Source organism: Juglans regia, chromosome 8 (genome assembly GCF_001411555.2).
Source record: "Juglans regia cultivar Chandler chromosome 8, Walnut 2.0, whole genome shotgun sequence".
In the NCBI taxonomy this organism is placed as follows: Eukaryota; Viridiplantae; Streptophyta; class Magnoliopsida; order Fagales; family Juglandaceae; genus Juglans; species Juglans regia.
The window spans coordinates 29,806,032-29,820,358 of record NC_049908.1 but is presented as its reverse complement, the minus strand read 5'-3'; the positions used below and the strand labels follow the sequence as shown (position 1 = coordinate 29,820,358).

General features: G+C 34.2%; 3 protein-coding genes and 3 non-coding genes across 9 annotated transcripts in view; 2 read left to right on the top strand and 4 right to left on the bottom strand.

Annotated features, from left to right (window-relative positions):
• Positions 1-14,327, top strand: part of LOC109004516 (probable disease resistance protein At4g27220) — a 963,953-nt gene that overhangs the window by 586,188 nt on the left and 363,438 nt on the right. The window lies entirely within an intron of this gene.
• On the bottom strand, positions 1,554-1,714 carry LOC118349355. The gene has a single exon (XR_004802325.1). It is a non-coding gene; the product is annotated as a U1 spliceosomal RNA (small nuclear RNA).
• On the bottom strand, positions 3,095-3,252 carry LOC118349325. The gene has a single exon (XR_004802299.1). It is a non-coding gene; the product is annotated as a U1 spliceosomal RNA (small nuclear RNA).
• On the bottom strand, positions 4,088-4,249 carry LOC118349319. The gene has a single exon (XR_004802293.1). It is a non-coding gene; the product is annotated as a U1 spliceosomal RNA (small nuclear RNA).
• LOC108994258 (late embryogenesis abundant protein D-34-like) lies at positions 7,591-9,240 on the bottom strand. Its single transcript, XM_018969389.2, has 3 exons — positions 8,770-9,240; positions 8,080-8,385; positions 7,591-7,914 (listed from the first exon to the last, which is right to left on the bottom strand). Exons 1-3 carry the CDS (start codon positions 9,088-9,090, stop codon positions 7,756-7,758), a joined length of 786 nt encoding a protein of 261 aa, XP_018824934.1. The 5' UTR covers positions 9,091-9,240; the 3' UTR covers positions 7,591-7,755.
• LOC109004476 (pre-rRNA-processing protein TSR2 homolog) lies at positions 9,454-13,415 on the top strand. 3 transcript variants are annotated; one of them, XM_018983031.2, is made up of 5 exons: positions 9,454-9,692; positions 10,641-10,729; positions 11,781-11,894; positions 12,554-12,772; positions 13,155-13,415. In XM_018983031.2, the coding sequence occupies exons 1-4, from the start codon at positions 9,503-9,505 to the stop codon at positions 12,755-12,757; spliced, it is 597 nt and encodes a 198-aa protein (XP_018838576.1). In that variant the 5' UTR covers positions 9,454-9,502; the 3' UTR covers positions 12,758-12,772; positions 13,155-13,415. The 3 variants fall into 3 exon arrangements, with proteins under 3 accessions (XP_018838576.1, XP_018838575.1, XP_018838574.1); XM_018983030.2 differs by having other exon boundaries at positions 12,896-13,415; XM_018983029.2 differs by having other exon boundaries at positions 9,455-9,692; positions 12,920-13,415.

The following is a 14,327-nucleotide window of genomic DNA, read 5'->3' as shown; positions in this document are numbered from 1 at the left end:
AACTAGCTCTATAATATTTTTAAATTCTCATACAAAATATAATAAATAATTCAATTTTTTAAAATTTTAAAATAATAATAATATTAAAAAATAATATTCTAACAATATTTTATTTAACTTTTGATTTTCATCTCAACTCACTATCCAAACCGCATCTGAAAATAAAAGAGTTAGGCCTAGTTTGGTTATACAGTTTAAACTATATCATCTTATCTCATATAATCATTACAATGTTTTCAAATTTTCATGTAAAATAAAATAACAAAATTTAATTTTTTTAAATCTCAAAACTAAAATCATATTAAAAAAATTATATTCTAACAATATTTATTAAACTTTCAATTTTTATCTCATCTTATATGTGAAATCAAAAGGCCTATACTTGCGTCAAACATTAATTATAAATATTTCAGTTAATTTTTTTATATAAAATTAAATTTATAAATTAATATAGTTTGATGTGTTATCTTAAATTATAATATAATTTTATTTAAAAGTCTTTATACTATATACATCTATGTAATATAATTTGATTTAAAAGACAAATCTTAAAATTTAAATATTACAAATCAAATTATGAGTAGCACTATTCTAAATATCTTTGTAGCTATAACACTATTCTACATAAATAAGTTGAACTCATTATATTTATCAAAATATTTAAAATATTAATTTTTAATGTAAATCAATGCTGTGAACCATTTAGTATACCGATGTACAAACTTGTCAATTGATTTATTTAAAATAAGAGTTTGAAAATGAATTTTGATATTTTATGGGAAAAAAAACAAAATTAAAATAGACTAAAACAAAAGAGGAATTGGAGTCCCAATAATATTTTAAAATAAACATTATGATGCGTGATATATAAAACAAGAAAAAATAACCTAAGTAGTTATGTTCTCACATTTTCTCCAGTAAATATAGTTCATCATTCCTTAAATCATTATTTATTCTATTATTATTTATTGGTTATGCCTTAAATGATGATAAATTATTTCTTTTTTTTTTCATTTGTTTACTAATTATTTGATATTACATTAAAAATTAATTGAAATAATAAAAACTAAAAGTTGATAAATAATCTTCTCGTTGATTTGAAAAGGTTTGCTGGTATATAAGCTCACATCCGTAAGAGTGAGATGTTTCATCAATGTCTTCTCCAATTCCTTTTTTACACAGTAATATTATTTTATAAAAATACTCTTATATTACAATATTATTGTGAAATATAGAGTTATATATACTATAGAGTTATAAAAATACTCTTTTATATATACTATAGAGTTATAGGATAATATAAAGAAAATTTCACATCATGATTTTTTAATTTTTCTTACAAATTATGTGATGTAACTAGAATTCAATTAATTTAAGTGAAATAAAACTAAAATAAATATATAAATATTGTGCTAATAGAAGAGCATTCTTTTATAATTAAACACTAGAAATGTATTCGAGATACAGAAAGCAGTAAAAGACAGTAGAACTAATAAAGATAAGAAAAGTTGAAAACTAGGCTCTGGAAAGTAAACGTTGGTTTAAAAGGATAGGCAGGGGCCGCGCGAACGCAGGCCCCCACTGCCACAAATTATGACGTAGGCTCTCCCACTTGGGGAGACCTTAGGCGGGCACCCCTCCTGTGTGCAATGGAGGTCACCAGCCTAGGCCATGGGCCTTCTTGATCACCCATCGACCCCGTCCAGGTAAGTATGTTCTAATGGCGCACCAATGTTCCGTTTTATACCCCTTCTTGCGTCTCATCGTTTCTCTCTTTCTCGGTATGGGACTCTTTTTTGCGGTCTCTCGTCTCTAACCACGTGGCATCATAGTAATAACTCAAAGATCAAGATCCTCCGGTTCTTCTCAAAACATTGTCGTCAATTTATTTATTATTATTATTATTTTTTCCTTTCCGTCGCTTCTGTTGCAAATTCTGGATTTAATAAAAAACAAAAGGATAATGATAGGTGTGTTGTCTGGTGACTTGGAAGAACGCGATTTCATGATATCGAACAAGATTTATGGTCTTTAAGCCCTTTTGCAGTACGGACAATGATTTCGTTGGATTTATGATGGTTCATTTTAGTCGATTATCAAGATCATCTCGTAGAATCATTGTAATTTTTTTAAATTAATATATAAAATATAATAAATAATTTAATTTTTTTTAATTTTAAAATAAAAATAATATTTTTTTTAATTTCTAAATTTTATCTAATCTCATTTCATCTGTATAACTAAATGAGACTTTATATACACATCTATTTCTAATCAATTACCCTTCCATCAGGAATTCTAATTTTCGTGGCACCAAACTTATTAAACTCATTATAAATCGTTATGTCTATTGGGTCCTATGTTTCTCAAACCTAACAAATTAATAGAGTTATACTCTTTGATGTTTGGCCAAAGTCCCAAAATGTTATGACAAAAGGTAACGTGTTAACCCCAAATAGTAAAGTAAACTCATTATAAAAAAGTAGAAACATTTTTTATGTTTTATTTCTTTACAAAAGGGACTGTAATTGTATTTTCATGAAAAACTCTGTTATTAAGGTCTCGTTTATTTTGAAAAAATATCTCATCTCATCATTACAATTTTTTCAATTTCTAATATAAAATTAAATAAATAATTCAATTTTTTTAAATTTTAAAATAAAAATAATATTAAAAAATATACTCTAATAATATTTTATTCAACTTTTTAACTTTAATCTAATCTCATCTCATCTCATCTCATCTCCGAAAACAAACGAGACTAAGACTTAAAACTTATCAAATCATTACTCTAGCAGAAAATATTAAGGTCTCGTTTAGTTAGAGATAGTATTTTTAAAAATTAAATAAAATATTATTATAATTTAAAATTTAATATTATTTTATTTAAAATTTATAAAATAAATTATTTATTATATTTTATATAAAAATTATAATAATTATATAAAATAAAATATTTAATTTTGTATAACCAAAATCAAAACGTCCACAAACATTCCCAAATTCTAAGAGTAAAAAAGTTAAATAAATGAATAAAAAATATACACAAAAGAGAGGCAGACAACAAAGTAAAAGTTTTAGAAATAGAATTAAACAGGGGCCGCGCGAACACAGCCCCCGCAACCAGAAATTATGACGTACAATCTCCGCGAAGGAAGATGTTAGGCGGGTGCACCACCTAGGTGCAATGGAGGCCACCCACCTAGGCCATGGGCCTTCATGATCACCCATTGACCCCGTCCAGGTATGTAAGTTATAACAGCCGCCCTTGTTTTCCTCTTATAGAATACTCCCACCTCCCCTCCTTTTATATTCATTCAATGTGGGACATTTGCTTAAGTTCGAACATGAACCGACCTTTTTGCTGTGTAGTTTGGTATTGGTACCCACTTTACATGTAGCAAAACTTGTATGTTTGCGAGAAAGTCCTCGTTGTTTTCGACACCAACTCCTGCGCGCCCACCCAACCGCCCACCTGGTTTTAGCTACAGAGCTCCATTTACGACCACCGCATACCCTTCACATGCAAATCTTCATGCATGGACTTGTTTGGATTTAGAGATAAAATTAAATGAATTGAGATTATTTATGAATGATAACAAAATTTTTAATTAAAATTAGAAGAGATAAAATGAGATATATGAGATGACATCTTACCTCTGAATCCAAACGGGCTCAATCACAACCTCTCATACATCCTTGCATTTTTGTTTGATAATTCGCCATCTCTAACCGGAACAATGAAATTTTAGGATTAGCAAAAGATTGGTTTTCAATTTATCAAAATTAAAGCTTTGTTTGTTTTAGAGGTGAAATGAGTTAAAATTAAAATTAAAAATAAATAAAATATTGTTATAAAATATTTTTTAATATTATTTTTATTTTAAAATTTAAAATTATTTATTTTATTTTATATAATAATTTAAAAAATTATAATAATTAGATATATTTTAAAATAAATTTACAACTAAGAATTGAACAGGGAGTAACATCGTCGAAAGAACAAGTCCAAGAACTGCAACCGACGCTTGGATAAGGGAGCAATTGCTTGACACTTACAGTCCGGTGAAAATTGTTTTGAATTTTGGTAGGGGCCGCGCGAACGCAGGCCCCCACTACCACAAATTATGACGTAGGCTCTCCCACATTGGGGAGACCTTAGGCGAGCACCCCTCCTGAGTGCAATGGAGGTCACTAGCCTAGGCCATGGGCCTTCTTGATCACCCATTGACCCCGTCCAGGTAAGTAATTTGTAATGAGCACCTTGCTTCCTATTTACATTCCCTGCTCGCGTATCTTCCTCTATGTCTTCTCCATGTGGGACTTGTGCGAGCTCATCTCCAAACAGGTCAAGACAATTTTTCAATATGTGCGCTACATTTTACCTTACCTGAACACTCTACTTAGCAGTGTGTCTCTTTCACATTGGTAAGATCTCTATTTCCTTAAGCATTTGCAGCAGTTCCACTACATCAGGATTAAAGAAGAAGTATTGAATTTTGATTTTTCTTGAGGCTTGGATATCTAGAAAATGATGACATTAAAATGTTCTTAGAAACTTGTACTAATCAATGTTTATTCTTGTGACGATGTTATATGTCCTACCTTGCTAGTTTAGATGAGTTGAGATGGGTTGAGATGATTTGTGAATAGTAAGGTTGTGTTTGGATGTTGAAGTGAGTTGAGTTGAGATGATAAAATATTGTTAGAATATTATTTTTTAATATTATTATTATTTTAAAATTTGAAAAAATTGAATTGTTTATTATATTTTGTGTTGGAATTTGAAAAAGTTATAATGATGAGTTGAAATGAGTTGAGAGTATTTGAAGAACCAAACGAAGCCTAAAATAAAAGTTAAATTATCTATTATATTTTGTGTGAAAATTTAAGAAAGTAGTTTCGGGAATTGAAAAAGTTGAATTGTTTATTATATTTTGTGTGAAAATTTGAAAAATTTGTAATCATGAGATGATATGAATTGAGATGAGTTGAGGTGAGTTTTGAATGCAAATGAGGCCGTCTTCTTCTCTTTTTAAGCTTCTATTTTAGGTTTTGCTCATACTGTAAGCAAACCATAAGAGAATTTTCTCATTATTTCAGACATCTATACTATAAAGTATAAAGTGCCCTGTATATTCAATAGCACCTCAGTCAAAAGTCATGTTTCCCGTCTCATGCCTGATTAGCCATCTCCTCACTTGATACGCCCCTACTGTTAGGATTGCATCTCATGGTTCACTAGAATAAATCTTAATTAATAATTGCTTGAATGATTGTTTTGATAGCCGAAAAACCCAAGCCAGATGAAAGCATAATTGGGGATTGCAGAGCCTTTAAATTGTCCGAGCTTTCGACATTTTAAGGAGCATATGAAGCATACTTTTGTTGTTATTGCATTTATCTGTTGATGTGAGTCTTCATTCGTTTTGAATGGATGGCATGGAAGGGAAACTTTGATCAACCACAACTAGTTTCATCAATGCAAAATTTGCAGCAAGCTGAAGATCCAAGTAATTAATCGAAAACAAGAAGACTCCTATGGTTAGGATTGCATCCAACAGTAGGGAAACTTTGATATGGTATTATTTATCTAAAAAAAAAGGAAACTTTGCCGTGTGAATGGAGGCCTTCACTGCCACAAACTCCTATTTGATGGAATTTCTTATGTTGCATTCTTACAATATTCCATTTCTTTGCTGAATGTGGTAGCATGTTCTCTGCAGGTGGGGATTTCGTCTGGTGCTACTGCGGCTGCTGCAATAGAGTTGGCACCAAGGCCAGAAAATGCTGGAAAACTCCTTGTTGTTAGTCTAATTTTCTTATTCACATTGCTATAGAACCTCTGCTGCTTTAGATGTATCATGTTCATCAATATATAAAAGGTCTTAAAAAATGAAGATCCGATTTTTTTGGAGGTCTTCAAAACAATGAAAATATTGTTAGAATGAAGGTGAAACCTCAAGTAGACAAAGCTCTCCTAAAGGACATTCAAAAAATTTCAAGGAGTAAAATGGTGATTAGGCTTTTAGGCATACCGTTACATTGAACTTTCAAGTATTTAATTACTTTATTCATGTCTAAAATGGTATTATTTTATTGATATTTTTAGACACAGTACATGTACATTGAGTATAGAAATATATACACAGCTAGCTAGATTTATGGATTTGTACAAGGAAAGAGGAAAACAAGTTATGGACGATGTGCTTGCAGTCGCAAGGACTTGATCTTCAATGCTCGATCTCCGGGATTGTCAGCCTTAACATAATCTCTGGGATTGACCGAATTTATGATTATTGAAACTCTATCATGCCCCCTCAAGCTCATCAGGATGGGACAGACAATGAACTCGTTTTGAAGAAGAGCAAATTTAGGAGCAACTAGCGGTTTAGTGAGAAAGTTTGCAGGTTGATCTTTCTCAGAGATGAACTGAACTTTTAGGCGCATGTGAGCTACTCTTTTACACACGAAATGAAAGTCAACGGGAAAGAAAATTTGAATTTACCGAAAAATTAGTGGTCCTAAAATTGTCACACCACAAAGTGGAAGGTTGATGGAGAAAAATGCCAAGTTCCTTGAGAAGACACTAGATCCAAATGAGTTCAGTTGTAGAATTGGCTAAGGTTTTGTATTCAGTTTTGGTGCTGAAGCGAGCGACAGTGTGTTGTTTGCGATAACTCCAACAGATAAGGTTAGTGCCGTAGGATATTAAATAGCCACTAGTCGATCGATAATCATCTGAACATACATCTTAGTCTGCATAAAAAAAAAAAGGCTTACAAGAAAGGGTTTCTATTGGGATGAATGAGCAAACCAAAAGCAAAAGTAGCCTTGAGATAGAGAAGAATTCATTTGACAGCAGTCTAATGATTAATAGTTGGATGATGCATACACTGATCAGAGACTTTATTAACCTCAAAGGATAAATTAGGCCGGGTCAAAAAGAACATATTGGAGGGACCCCAAAAATGGTGATTGAGCTTTTTTTCATACCTACCATTATTCATGTCAATCTTACTTAGACTCACTACTAAAGACCAGAATTCATTTTACCTCTGGCTTCATGCTTTCTTTCAATATAGCTTTAGTGAATGATACACACACCAACACACAAAAACAAATACTCACATTAAACGAAACTGGAAGGCACGGACATGACTGTTTTATTCTTGACTTGGTTTATAAGACTCTGCGCAGGATTCATCTATGCCTTAAATACATATCACATTGATTTCATTCTCTTAGCATATCCTTTCAAGTTCAAACAAGTGCATGGCTTTATCTTTTCTTTAAGGCACGTCAACCCCATAAAACCCATAAAAAAGGAGAAGACTAGTTGGGGCCAGCAAGACTAGTACGCAATTCTCTGTATTTTTTGTGCCCCTCCGGTCTGGAAGGGAAGCTATTTGGTGCCCTATAACTATAGAACTTCTATTTGGGTTCCCGCATCAAAGCTTCATTCCTTTTGACATTGCCTGATCTTTGGAATGCAAGAGAGAGTTAGCTAAATATGACTAGGAGCAATACAAATTCATGATTAGAAAGTGGTACGACTCGTGAACATTTAAAGGAAACATGAACACGAGATCCTATTAGACTATATAATAATCCACTTTATTGATACTCGTCGATTAATGCACAAGAAAGGAGACACACTGCACTACTAATGCCGTCCAAAACAGAAGATAAGAAAATAAATTTAACAAAACAAAAAGATCGACAGTATATCTCTGGCTACTAAAATTTAGTTGCTTATTTATTGAGGTTGAGCCTAGCAGCCGCAGTCATGGAAGCCGCCACTCCTGCCGGATGTGTTGTCAGGTCTGGATTGTTGCGCATCTCCGCACCCGTCACCCCCTCTGCATCTCGGCGTGTCACCGCTTCATCCGTTGGCAACTTCGAAGTAGCATTCTGCCATAAAATAAAAGAACAAAAAACAAAACGTTATCATCCACCACTCCACCCCGCGGTACCCTATAGATATAGCACTTAAAAAGAACGTCATTTTGCCCTCAAATTAGATGAATATATACTTGTATTTCTATTTTTTTATCTCATTATATATCAGTCTATTACCGCAAGAACATCAGCAAGTTTTGTCTTGTCCTCGTCCCTAGTTGTCCTGGCATTCAGAGTTGCCGCCGACTGAGCAGCGGCGGCAACCCCAAGAGGGACTACGTTGGTGCGGCCTGTTGCTCTAACTTCGGCCTGAATAGCTGCGGCATCGCTCTGCTCCACTGGCTTGCTTCCGGCTGTCATGACAGTGGCCTCCAGTGCTTCACCTATAGTGATTGCATCACCCTGGCCGCGACCACCACCACCACCTTCTTCAAAAAGGGTGGCTGCTGCCAACGGAGCGCGCTGACTAAATTGATCGACAACCTGTCCTTCCACCATGAAACTATAATAAAAAACTCATTCATCAACTAAAGAAATCGAGCTTACAATTCCTGTTTCTCTACATCTGCGTCTCCGTGGTTGTGAGAGAGCACATTAGAAAGCGTAAATAAGTGCTCTTTTAATTTCAATTCTTCAATTTAGTTGCACACTGTTTTCCTTCTAAACTGGAGGACTAATCTTTTCGGGCTTACTTTTGCCACCTAATTTGTTGTTCATAGATCAATGCCAATGCTACATCTCAAGTTCTCAACTGAAACAGTACTAGTTGAAAAAATCATCTGTACTTACGTAGATTGGAATCCTGAAATTTCAACCAGGCTACCAAAAAGAAGGAACAGGAAGGGGGAAAAAAGAAAGAAAAGAAACCTGTCCGGCGATCGACTCGACGATTAAACGCTTCCCAGGAAGATCGGTCTCCGTGATGCTCACGCCGCGATCGCCAGCGTCGTCGGTCACGTCATTATAACCCACAAAGCCAGCCCTCTCGTTGCGCATGGCGGCCGACTGCATGGTTGCGGCAGCACCGCCCTTCTGTATATGCCCAAGCATTTCGTTCTCAGCCGTCTGCATCATCGCCGCATCCCTTGGGGCCACCGTTTTCCCCGCAAGTTCTCCCTCTATAGGAAAAACATCGCCGTACTTGATGGGTTCGTGCTGAGGTCTCTGTTGCTGCTGCTGGTGGCTCATTCTCTTTAGTTTTTTTCCCTCTTTACCCCTGTTTGGGAAGTGAGAAACATGAAATGATGATAATCTTGTGGGAATTGTTCTGAAAACATGGTGCAATGCTACTATAGGACACGTAGGTGATTGAGATTCGAGAAAGCGCAACGTGGTATGATCCTGAGCAGAGTTTTGGATATGTCGGTGTAATGTACTACTTGTACGTGGCGGACTATTAGGGGTGTTTGCCCGGAAGTGCTTTTTTGGGCTAAATGAATGACAAGTGGCGTTTAGGCATAAACATGGTGACTGGGTCTACATCCAGGTCATGGATCGAGTCGGGTCAATTTGAGTACGTGATAAGTACCGGATCCCCATGCTATAAGAGGCATATGTAGCTTTTTAGGGTTCTAGACAGAGGGAAAAGGGACACAGACCAATGGATGGTGGTTCTCCGAGAGAGCTAACGCCAGAGGCTATGCCAATTTTCAGGGAGGGCGTGTATCTGGTCCTCTCTCGCTGGTCGGCGCTCCAAATGGCAGTCGAGAATGAGTGGGGCGGCCGGGACTCGCACCGAAAGGCCGACCAACTCGCTTCCGATATTATCTCCTGGTTCACTCAGTCCAGAGGTACTTCCTCTCTATCTACTGCGATTCTGAATCGGCTCTATTCAGTTCGTGCTGCCTTAACTAAATTAGGATTTTGGAAACCTTGATCCATTTTTTTTAAAAAGTATTTTTGTTTTATTTTGTTCTTGAATTGGGTTAGAGTTTGGCACAAATTCCTCTGAGTAGATGGACTTGTATAATTGATTCTTTTGTTTTATGAAATTATTAAAAAGATTAGGCTGTATTCTCTGCTAAACCACAATTTGTTTTAAAACTACAACTTTTGTTCACCAGGCCATTTTGTTTGTGGCAGTGATTGAGGTTTATTAATGAAGTTCGCAAATTAATTCTTAGAATGAGTTATAGTCGGGATTTCTATTTACGAAACGGGAGAATTCTTTGCTTTAGCTTTTCGAGTTTTGTGTTGAAACGTGGTTGAGTGGTGGTAGATTTGGGCAGAAATGATCGACTTGATAATTTATTTTTACCAGTTATATTGAGCTTTAACTGAGTTTAAGCAACTACATGAATGTTTGTCTTTTAAATTATCATTGTAGTAAGAGTCTAGTGAAATCGGTTTTGATTTATTGGGCTTGATAGGGTTATTTTCACTAGATTGGGATTTTTTGTTAATAACCTAAGTTTTTTATTTAAATGTACTTTCTATTTTTCATGACATTGCTAAGCAAACTAAGGATTGATAGGTGCTTTATGATGTCAATTTCCTTGAGCATTAAAATATTGATGGGGTTTGGCGCTTGATTGGGCTTCATGATCTAGGTGATTTTTTATTTACAATCTTTCTGATTATTTGTACTTTATTGTGGATGTAGTTGATGTTTGATCTATGTAAGATATATTTGTAGTGTATTTTTTAGTAAAGTTTTCCCAAATGTTATGAATTTCTCATTGAACTGTGATTTCAATTTTTTCCCGATAAAATATTTTTCTTTGGTTTGTTTTCCTCAGAGCCGCTTTATATAGATGATTTAGAAAATATGCTCGATGAAGCTCTACTATCTCTCAATACCGAGGCTGAGGATGGCAGTATTGAGGAAGTATGTTCCACATTCTTCCAGCTTGAATTGCTGCAATTCAGAATAGTGGTGTTCTTTATATTTCTACTTTTCAAGAGTTTCTTGAACTTCTTCCTTTCACAAGTTAGGTGGAGATATTGTGTACTTTATGTGTACCTGAACAACATTATATTACTTTTTTATGGGTAAAAAGAACATACTTATTGAAAAGCTATCTGTCATATCTATTAAGAAGGAGAAAATCTATTGAACAGATTAATAAAGAAATTATTTAGGGGTGATGCTGATTTGGAAGCAAAATCTTAATACTGGATTAAAATTAATAAAATTAATTAGAAAGGGAAAGGACTTCTTTATTTTTTGGTATGAAAGGGAAAGGACTTCGTAATAATTAGTAGATCACACGCTGATTGTGATGTATCTCTTTGTTCTAATTATTAATCAGAACATAATTTGCAGGGAAGAGCAAATTGGATAAGTTTATTTTAAATTAAAGATAAACTATTGCTTGTACACGTTTCTTGTTTTCAGGCATCCTTTCCCCAATTTCCTTGTTTTAGTAGTCTTAATATATATATATATATATAATATACTATACTTGGGATTGGAAGTAATTTCTTCATTTGCATTATGGCTCTCAAATGATGTTGATGCTGTATGATATGATAATCTCTTTACTAAAAATGACAATAGAAGTCTCTTCATTGATATGTTGACACTTTCATGTGACTGGATTAGCTTTAATGTATTGGAACTATGGGGGATCCCTTACTTTACACTAATTATTGCTCGTGGAGTGTCAATGCCTGAAAATCTAGATTTGCCTTTGTTCTCAAGCTTAGGAAACTTAATTCTTAGGTTTAAGGTACAGTTGAAAGATGTATTATTAGTATCAGTTTCACAATCTCCAGGAATTTAGACCCTGGTTTGAGTAATTTATCATTGAACTTGCATCATAAGACAGATTTGTAGATCATGTTTGTGGTTGTTAAGTTTTAATCAATTTGTCATGATTTCCGTAGCTTTGATGTCAATTTCTTGTATGGTGTTTGTGCGCTATCTTACTACACAGATAGCCTATAAACTGATGACTATGCATGAAGAATGTTTGGAAGGGAATTTTCAGTCTATTGAAGGCCTAAGGGAAGCCAGTCGTCAGGAAGTTGCTGTTAATCATGTCAGACAGGTAATCATACGTAGAACTCTTGATCTAAACCATTTGTCTTAATTATAATTTACCTTAATTATAATTAATTTGTCTTATAAGGGGTTGTTCTTTGTTTACGTCTACCTTCTAATGTCTTAATGCTCTTAACCCCGTGAGATGGTGGGAAATATTTGAAGGTCATAGTCGTCCCATCTTCTTGGGATTTTCTTATAAGAGGCTGTGGTGCCTTATATTACTTCATTGGAAACTGTTCTACGAAATATTAGTTTTTCCAGGCAATCCCACTGACGGTTGGTAAAAACTTAAGCTTCATGATGTAAGACAAATTAATCATGGAAGTAATTTTTTATGTTACTTTTTTTACAACAAAAATCCACCATTCTTGTTTCTGCAACAACTATGACAGTCAAAGATTTTCATGGACTCTTTTCATTGGATCTTCCTCAATGTGCGATGAACCACTGCTGACATGTTATCCCACCTTTATGTGTATTAAGTAGAATTTTCCATATGGATACCGTATTATGTCGTTTGGATGTATAATCATGTTTGGTGGAAAAGGTCATCTATTTTGCTCAATGAGATCAAGCCACAATTCAATAAAATGTACGTTTAACAAGGTTTTAGAACTGGAAAAGTCTAATAACATCGCCTCTTTCTATGCTATTCCATACCAGGTTGTGAATGATGACGATGACGACAGCGACAGCGACAATGATGTTGTTGGAAATGAGAATTCATCAAATATGATACTGGATGCACCAGATTCAAGTTCGAATTTGAATCTGGTAGAGATGCCAGTCGATGACTCTGGACCCAAGGTGGCTTCTGAAACAGATGGATGGGTCCAAGTTTCACGGAGACGAAATAGGGGAAAATGAAACAATGTGATTGCAGTATCCTTTCTATATATCTTCTCCTCTACTTTTATTGAAAAAAAAAAATTGGTAATGAGTGTGTATTATTATCTATCTCGTGGTAATTATAGTTCAAAATTTTGGTTTGCCAATTTTTTGAAGTGGTGGACCATAACAAGTGCTTTGCGCGAGCTTTTATGAACCTATGGAGCATAGAGATCAATCTCCTACAACCAGTGTCAGTCATATATGATGTTTGGACTGCACGTTTTAAAAAAGGTTCCATATTTCTATGATCTATATATGTAGAGCATTTTTTAGAGTAATAGAGTTATGATCTTCGTTATATGTAGTAAATATAGTAGTAGTCATTATGGGATTTAGAATCCATGGCTACTTTAATTCTCTTAAATATTCGAAGACTTTCAGTTAGTTGGCCACCGTTGCACAAACTCCAGCTTTCTTAGATCCCTTTTGCAGCGTGGGTGCACCTTGCAAGTAGTCAACAAGAGAATTAATTCAACTACTTTTATAACTTTGGCCGTTTCAGTAGGGGGTTGTGTTAGTCAAGTGTTCTACTAATGTGGGACTGGGTATTATATGTTTGTGGTACGGTGCATGCTGTTGTGGTGTTGGTGAGTGCACTGCTTGTAAACAACATGAATGCATTATGTTACTCAAATTGATAATCTCAGCTTATAAAGGTTCCCTTAAAACGAGAATTGCATATAAGATCTAGGCCAACAGATTAGGAGGCCAATGGCCCAATAGTACTTCTTTGTCGGAATGGTTTTGGGCCTTGGCTCCTAGAACGCTTGTATTGGCTTTTTTTTTTTTTTTTTGAGTAATTATACATGTAATCGTAAAATACGTAAACGTCGCGTAAACACTTTAAAAAAAAGTGAGATTCATATAACAAAATTAATTTTTTTTATATGAATCTCATGTTTTATTCATTTTTTTTAAAGTAATTGCACAACGGTTGTATAATTTACAGTTGTAAATATCATTTCTCTTTTTTTAATGGCTTCCGAGATGGTTGTAACTTGTTTCCTTGAAATTAACTTATATATATGAACCAGCCTCATAAATTTTTCACTTAAAATTGTTCTCTCCTTTTGGAGCCTTATTGGTTAAGCTAATTATCTAATTAATTTCATGGATTATGAAATTAATTAGTGATATAGTGCTGGAAAAAAAAATGTCTTTATAGACTTATGGTAGTTGACGAATTATCTTAATATAATAGTCTCTTGTCCTCCCTTTAGAAATGTCAAAATCTACATCGATCTGGACAAAGGAAGGTGAAGGGTCCTATTTTAGGATATAGATTTGTCATCCATACATATTCACAGATTGGTTAAATTGATAGAATATTTATCGGTTTTCAGTACAAGCCAATAAAGCTAATTAAGTGAAAGTCCCTTCAAATTAACTCCACAAATAAATTTAGAGTTACATATTCGAATTTTATTTCATGTTTTACAAAACTTCATGGCTTTTACAAACCTAATTATTAGCTTGTTTTATGACCCACCAACCAAAATGGCCATGAAAGGTTGAGTAATCTCTAGAGACTCGATATGTGGTTTGT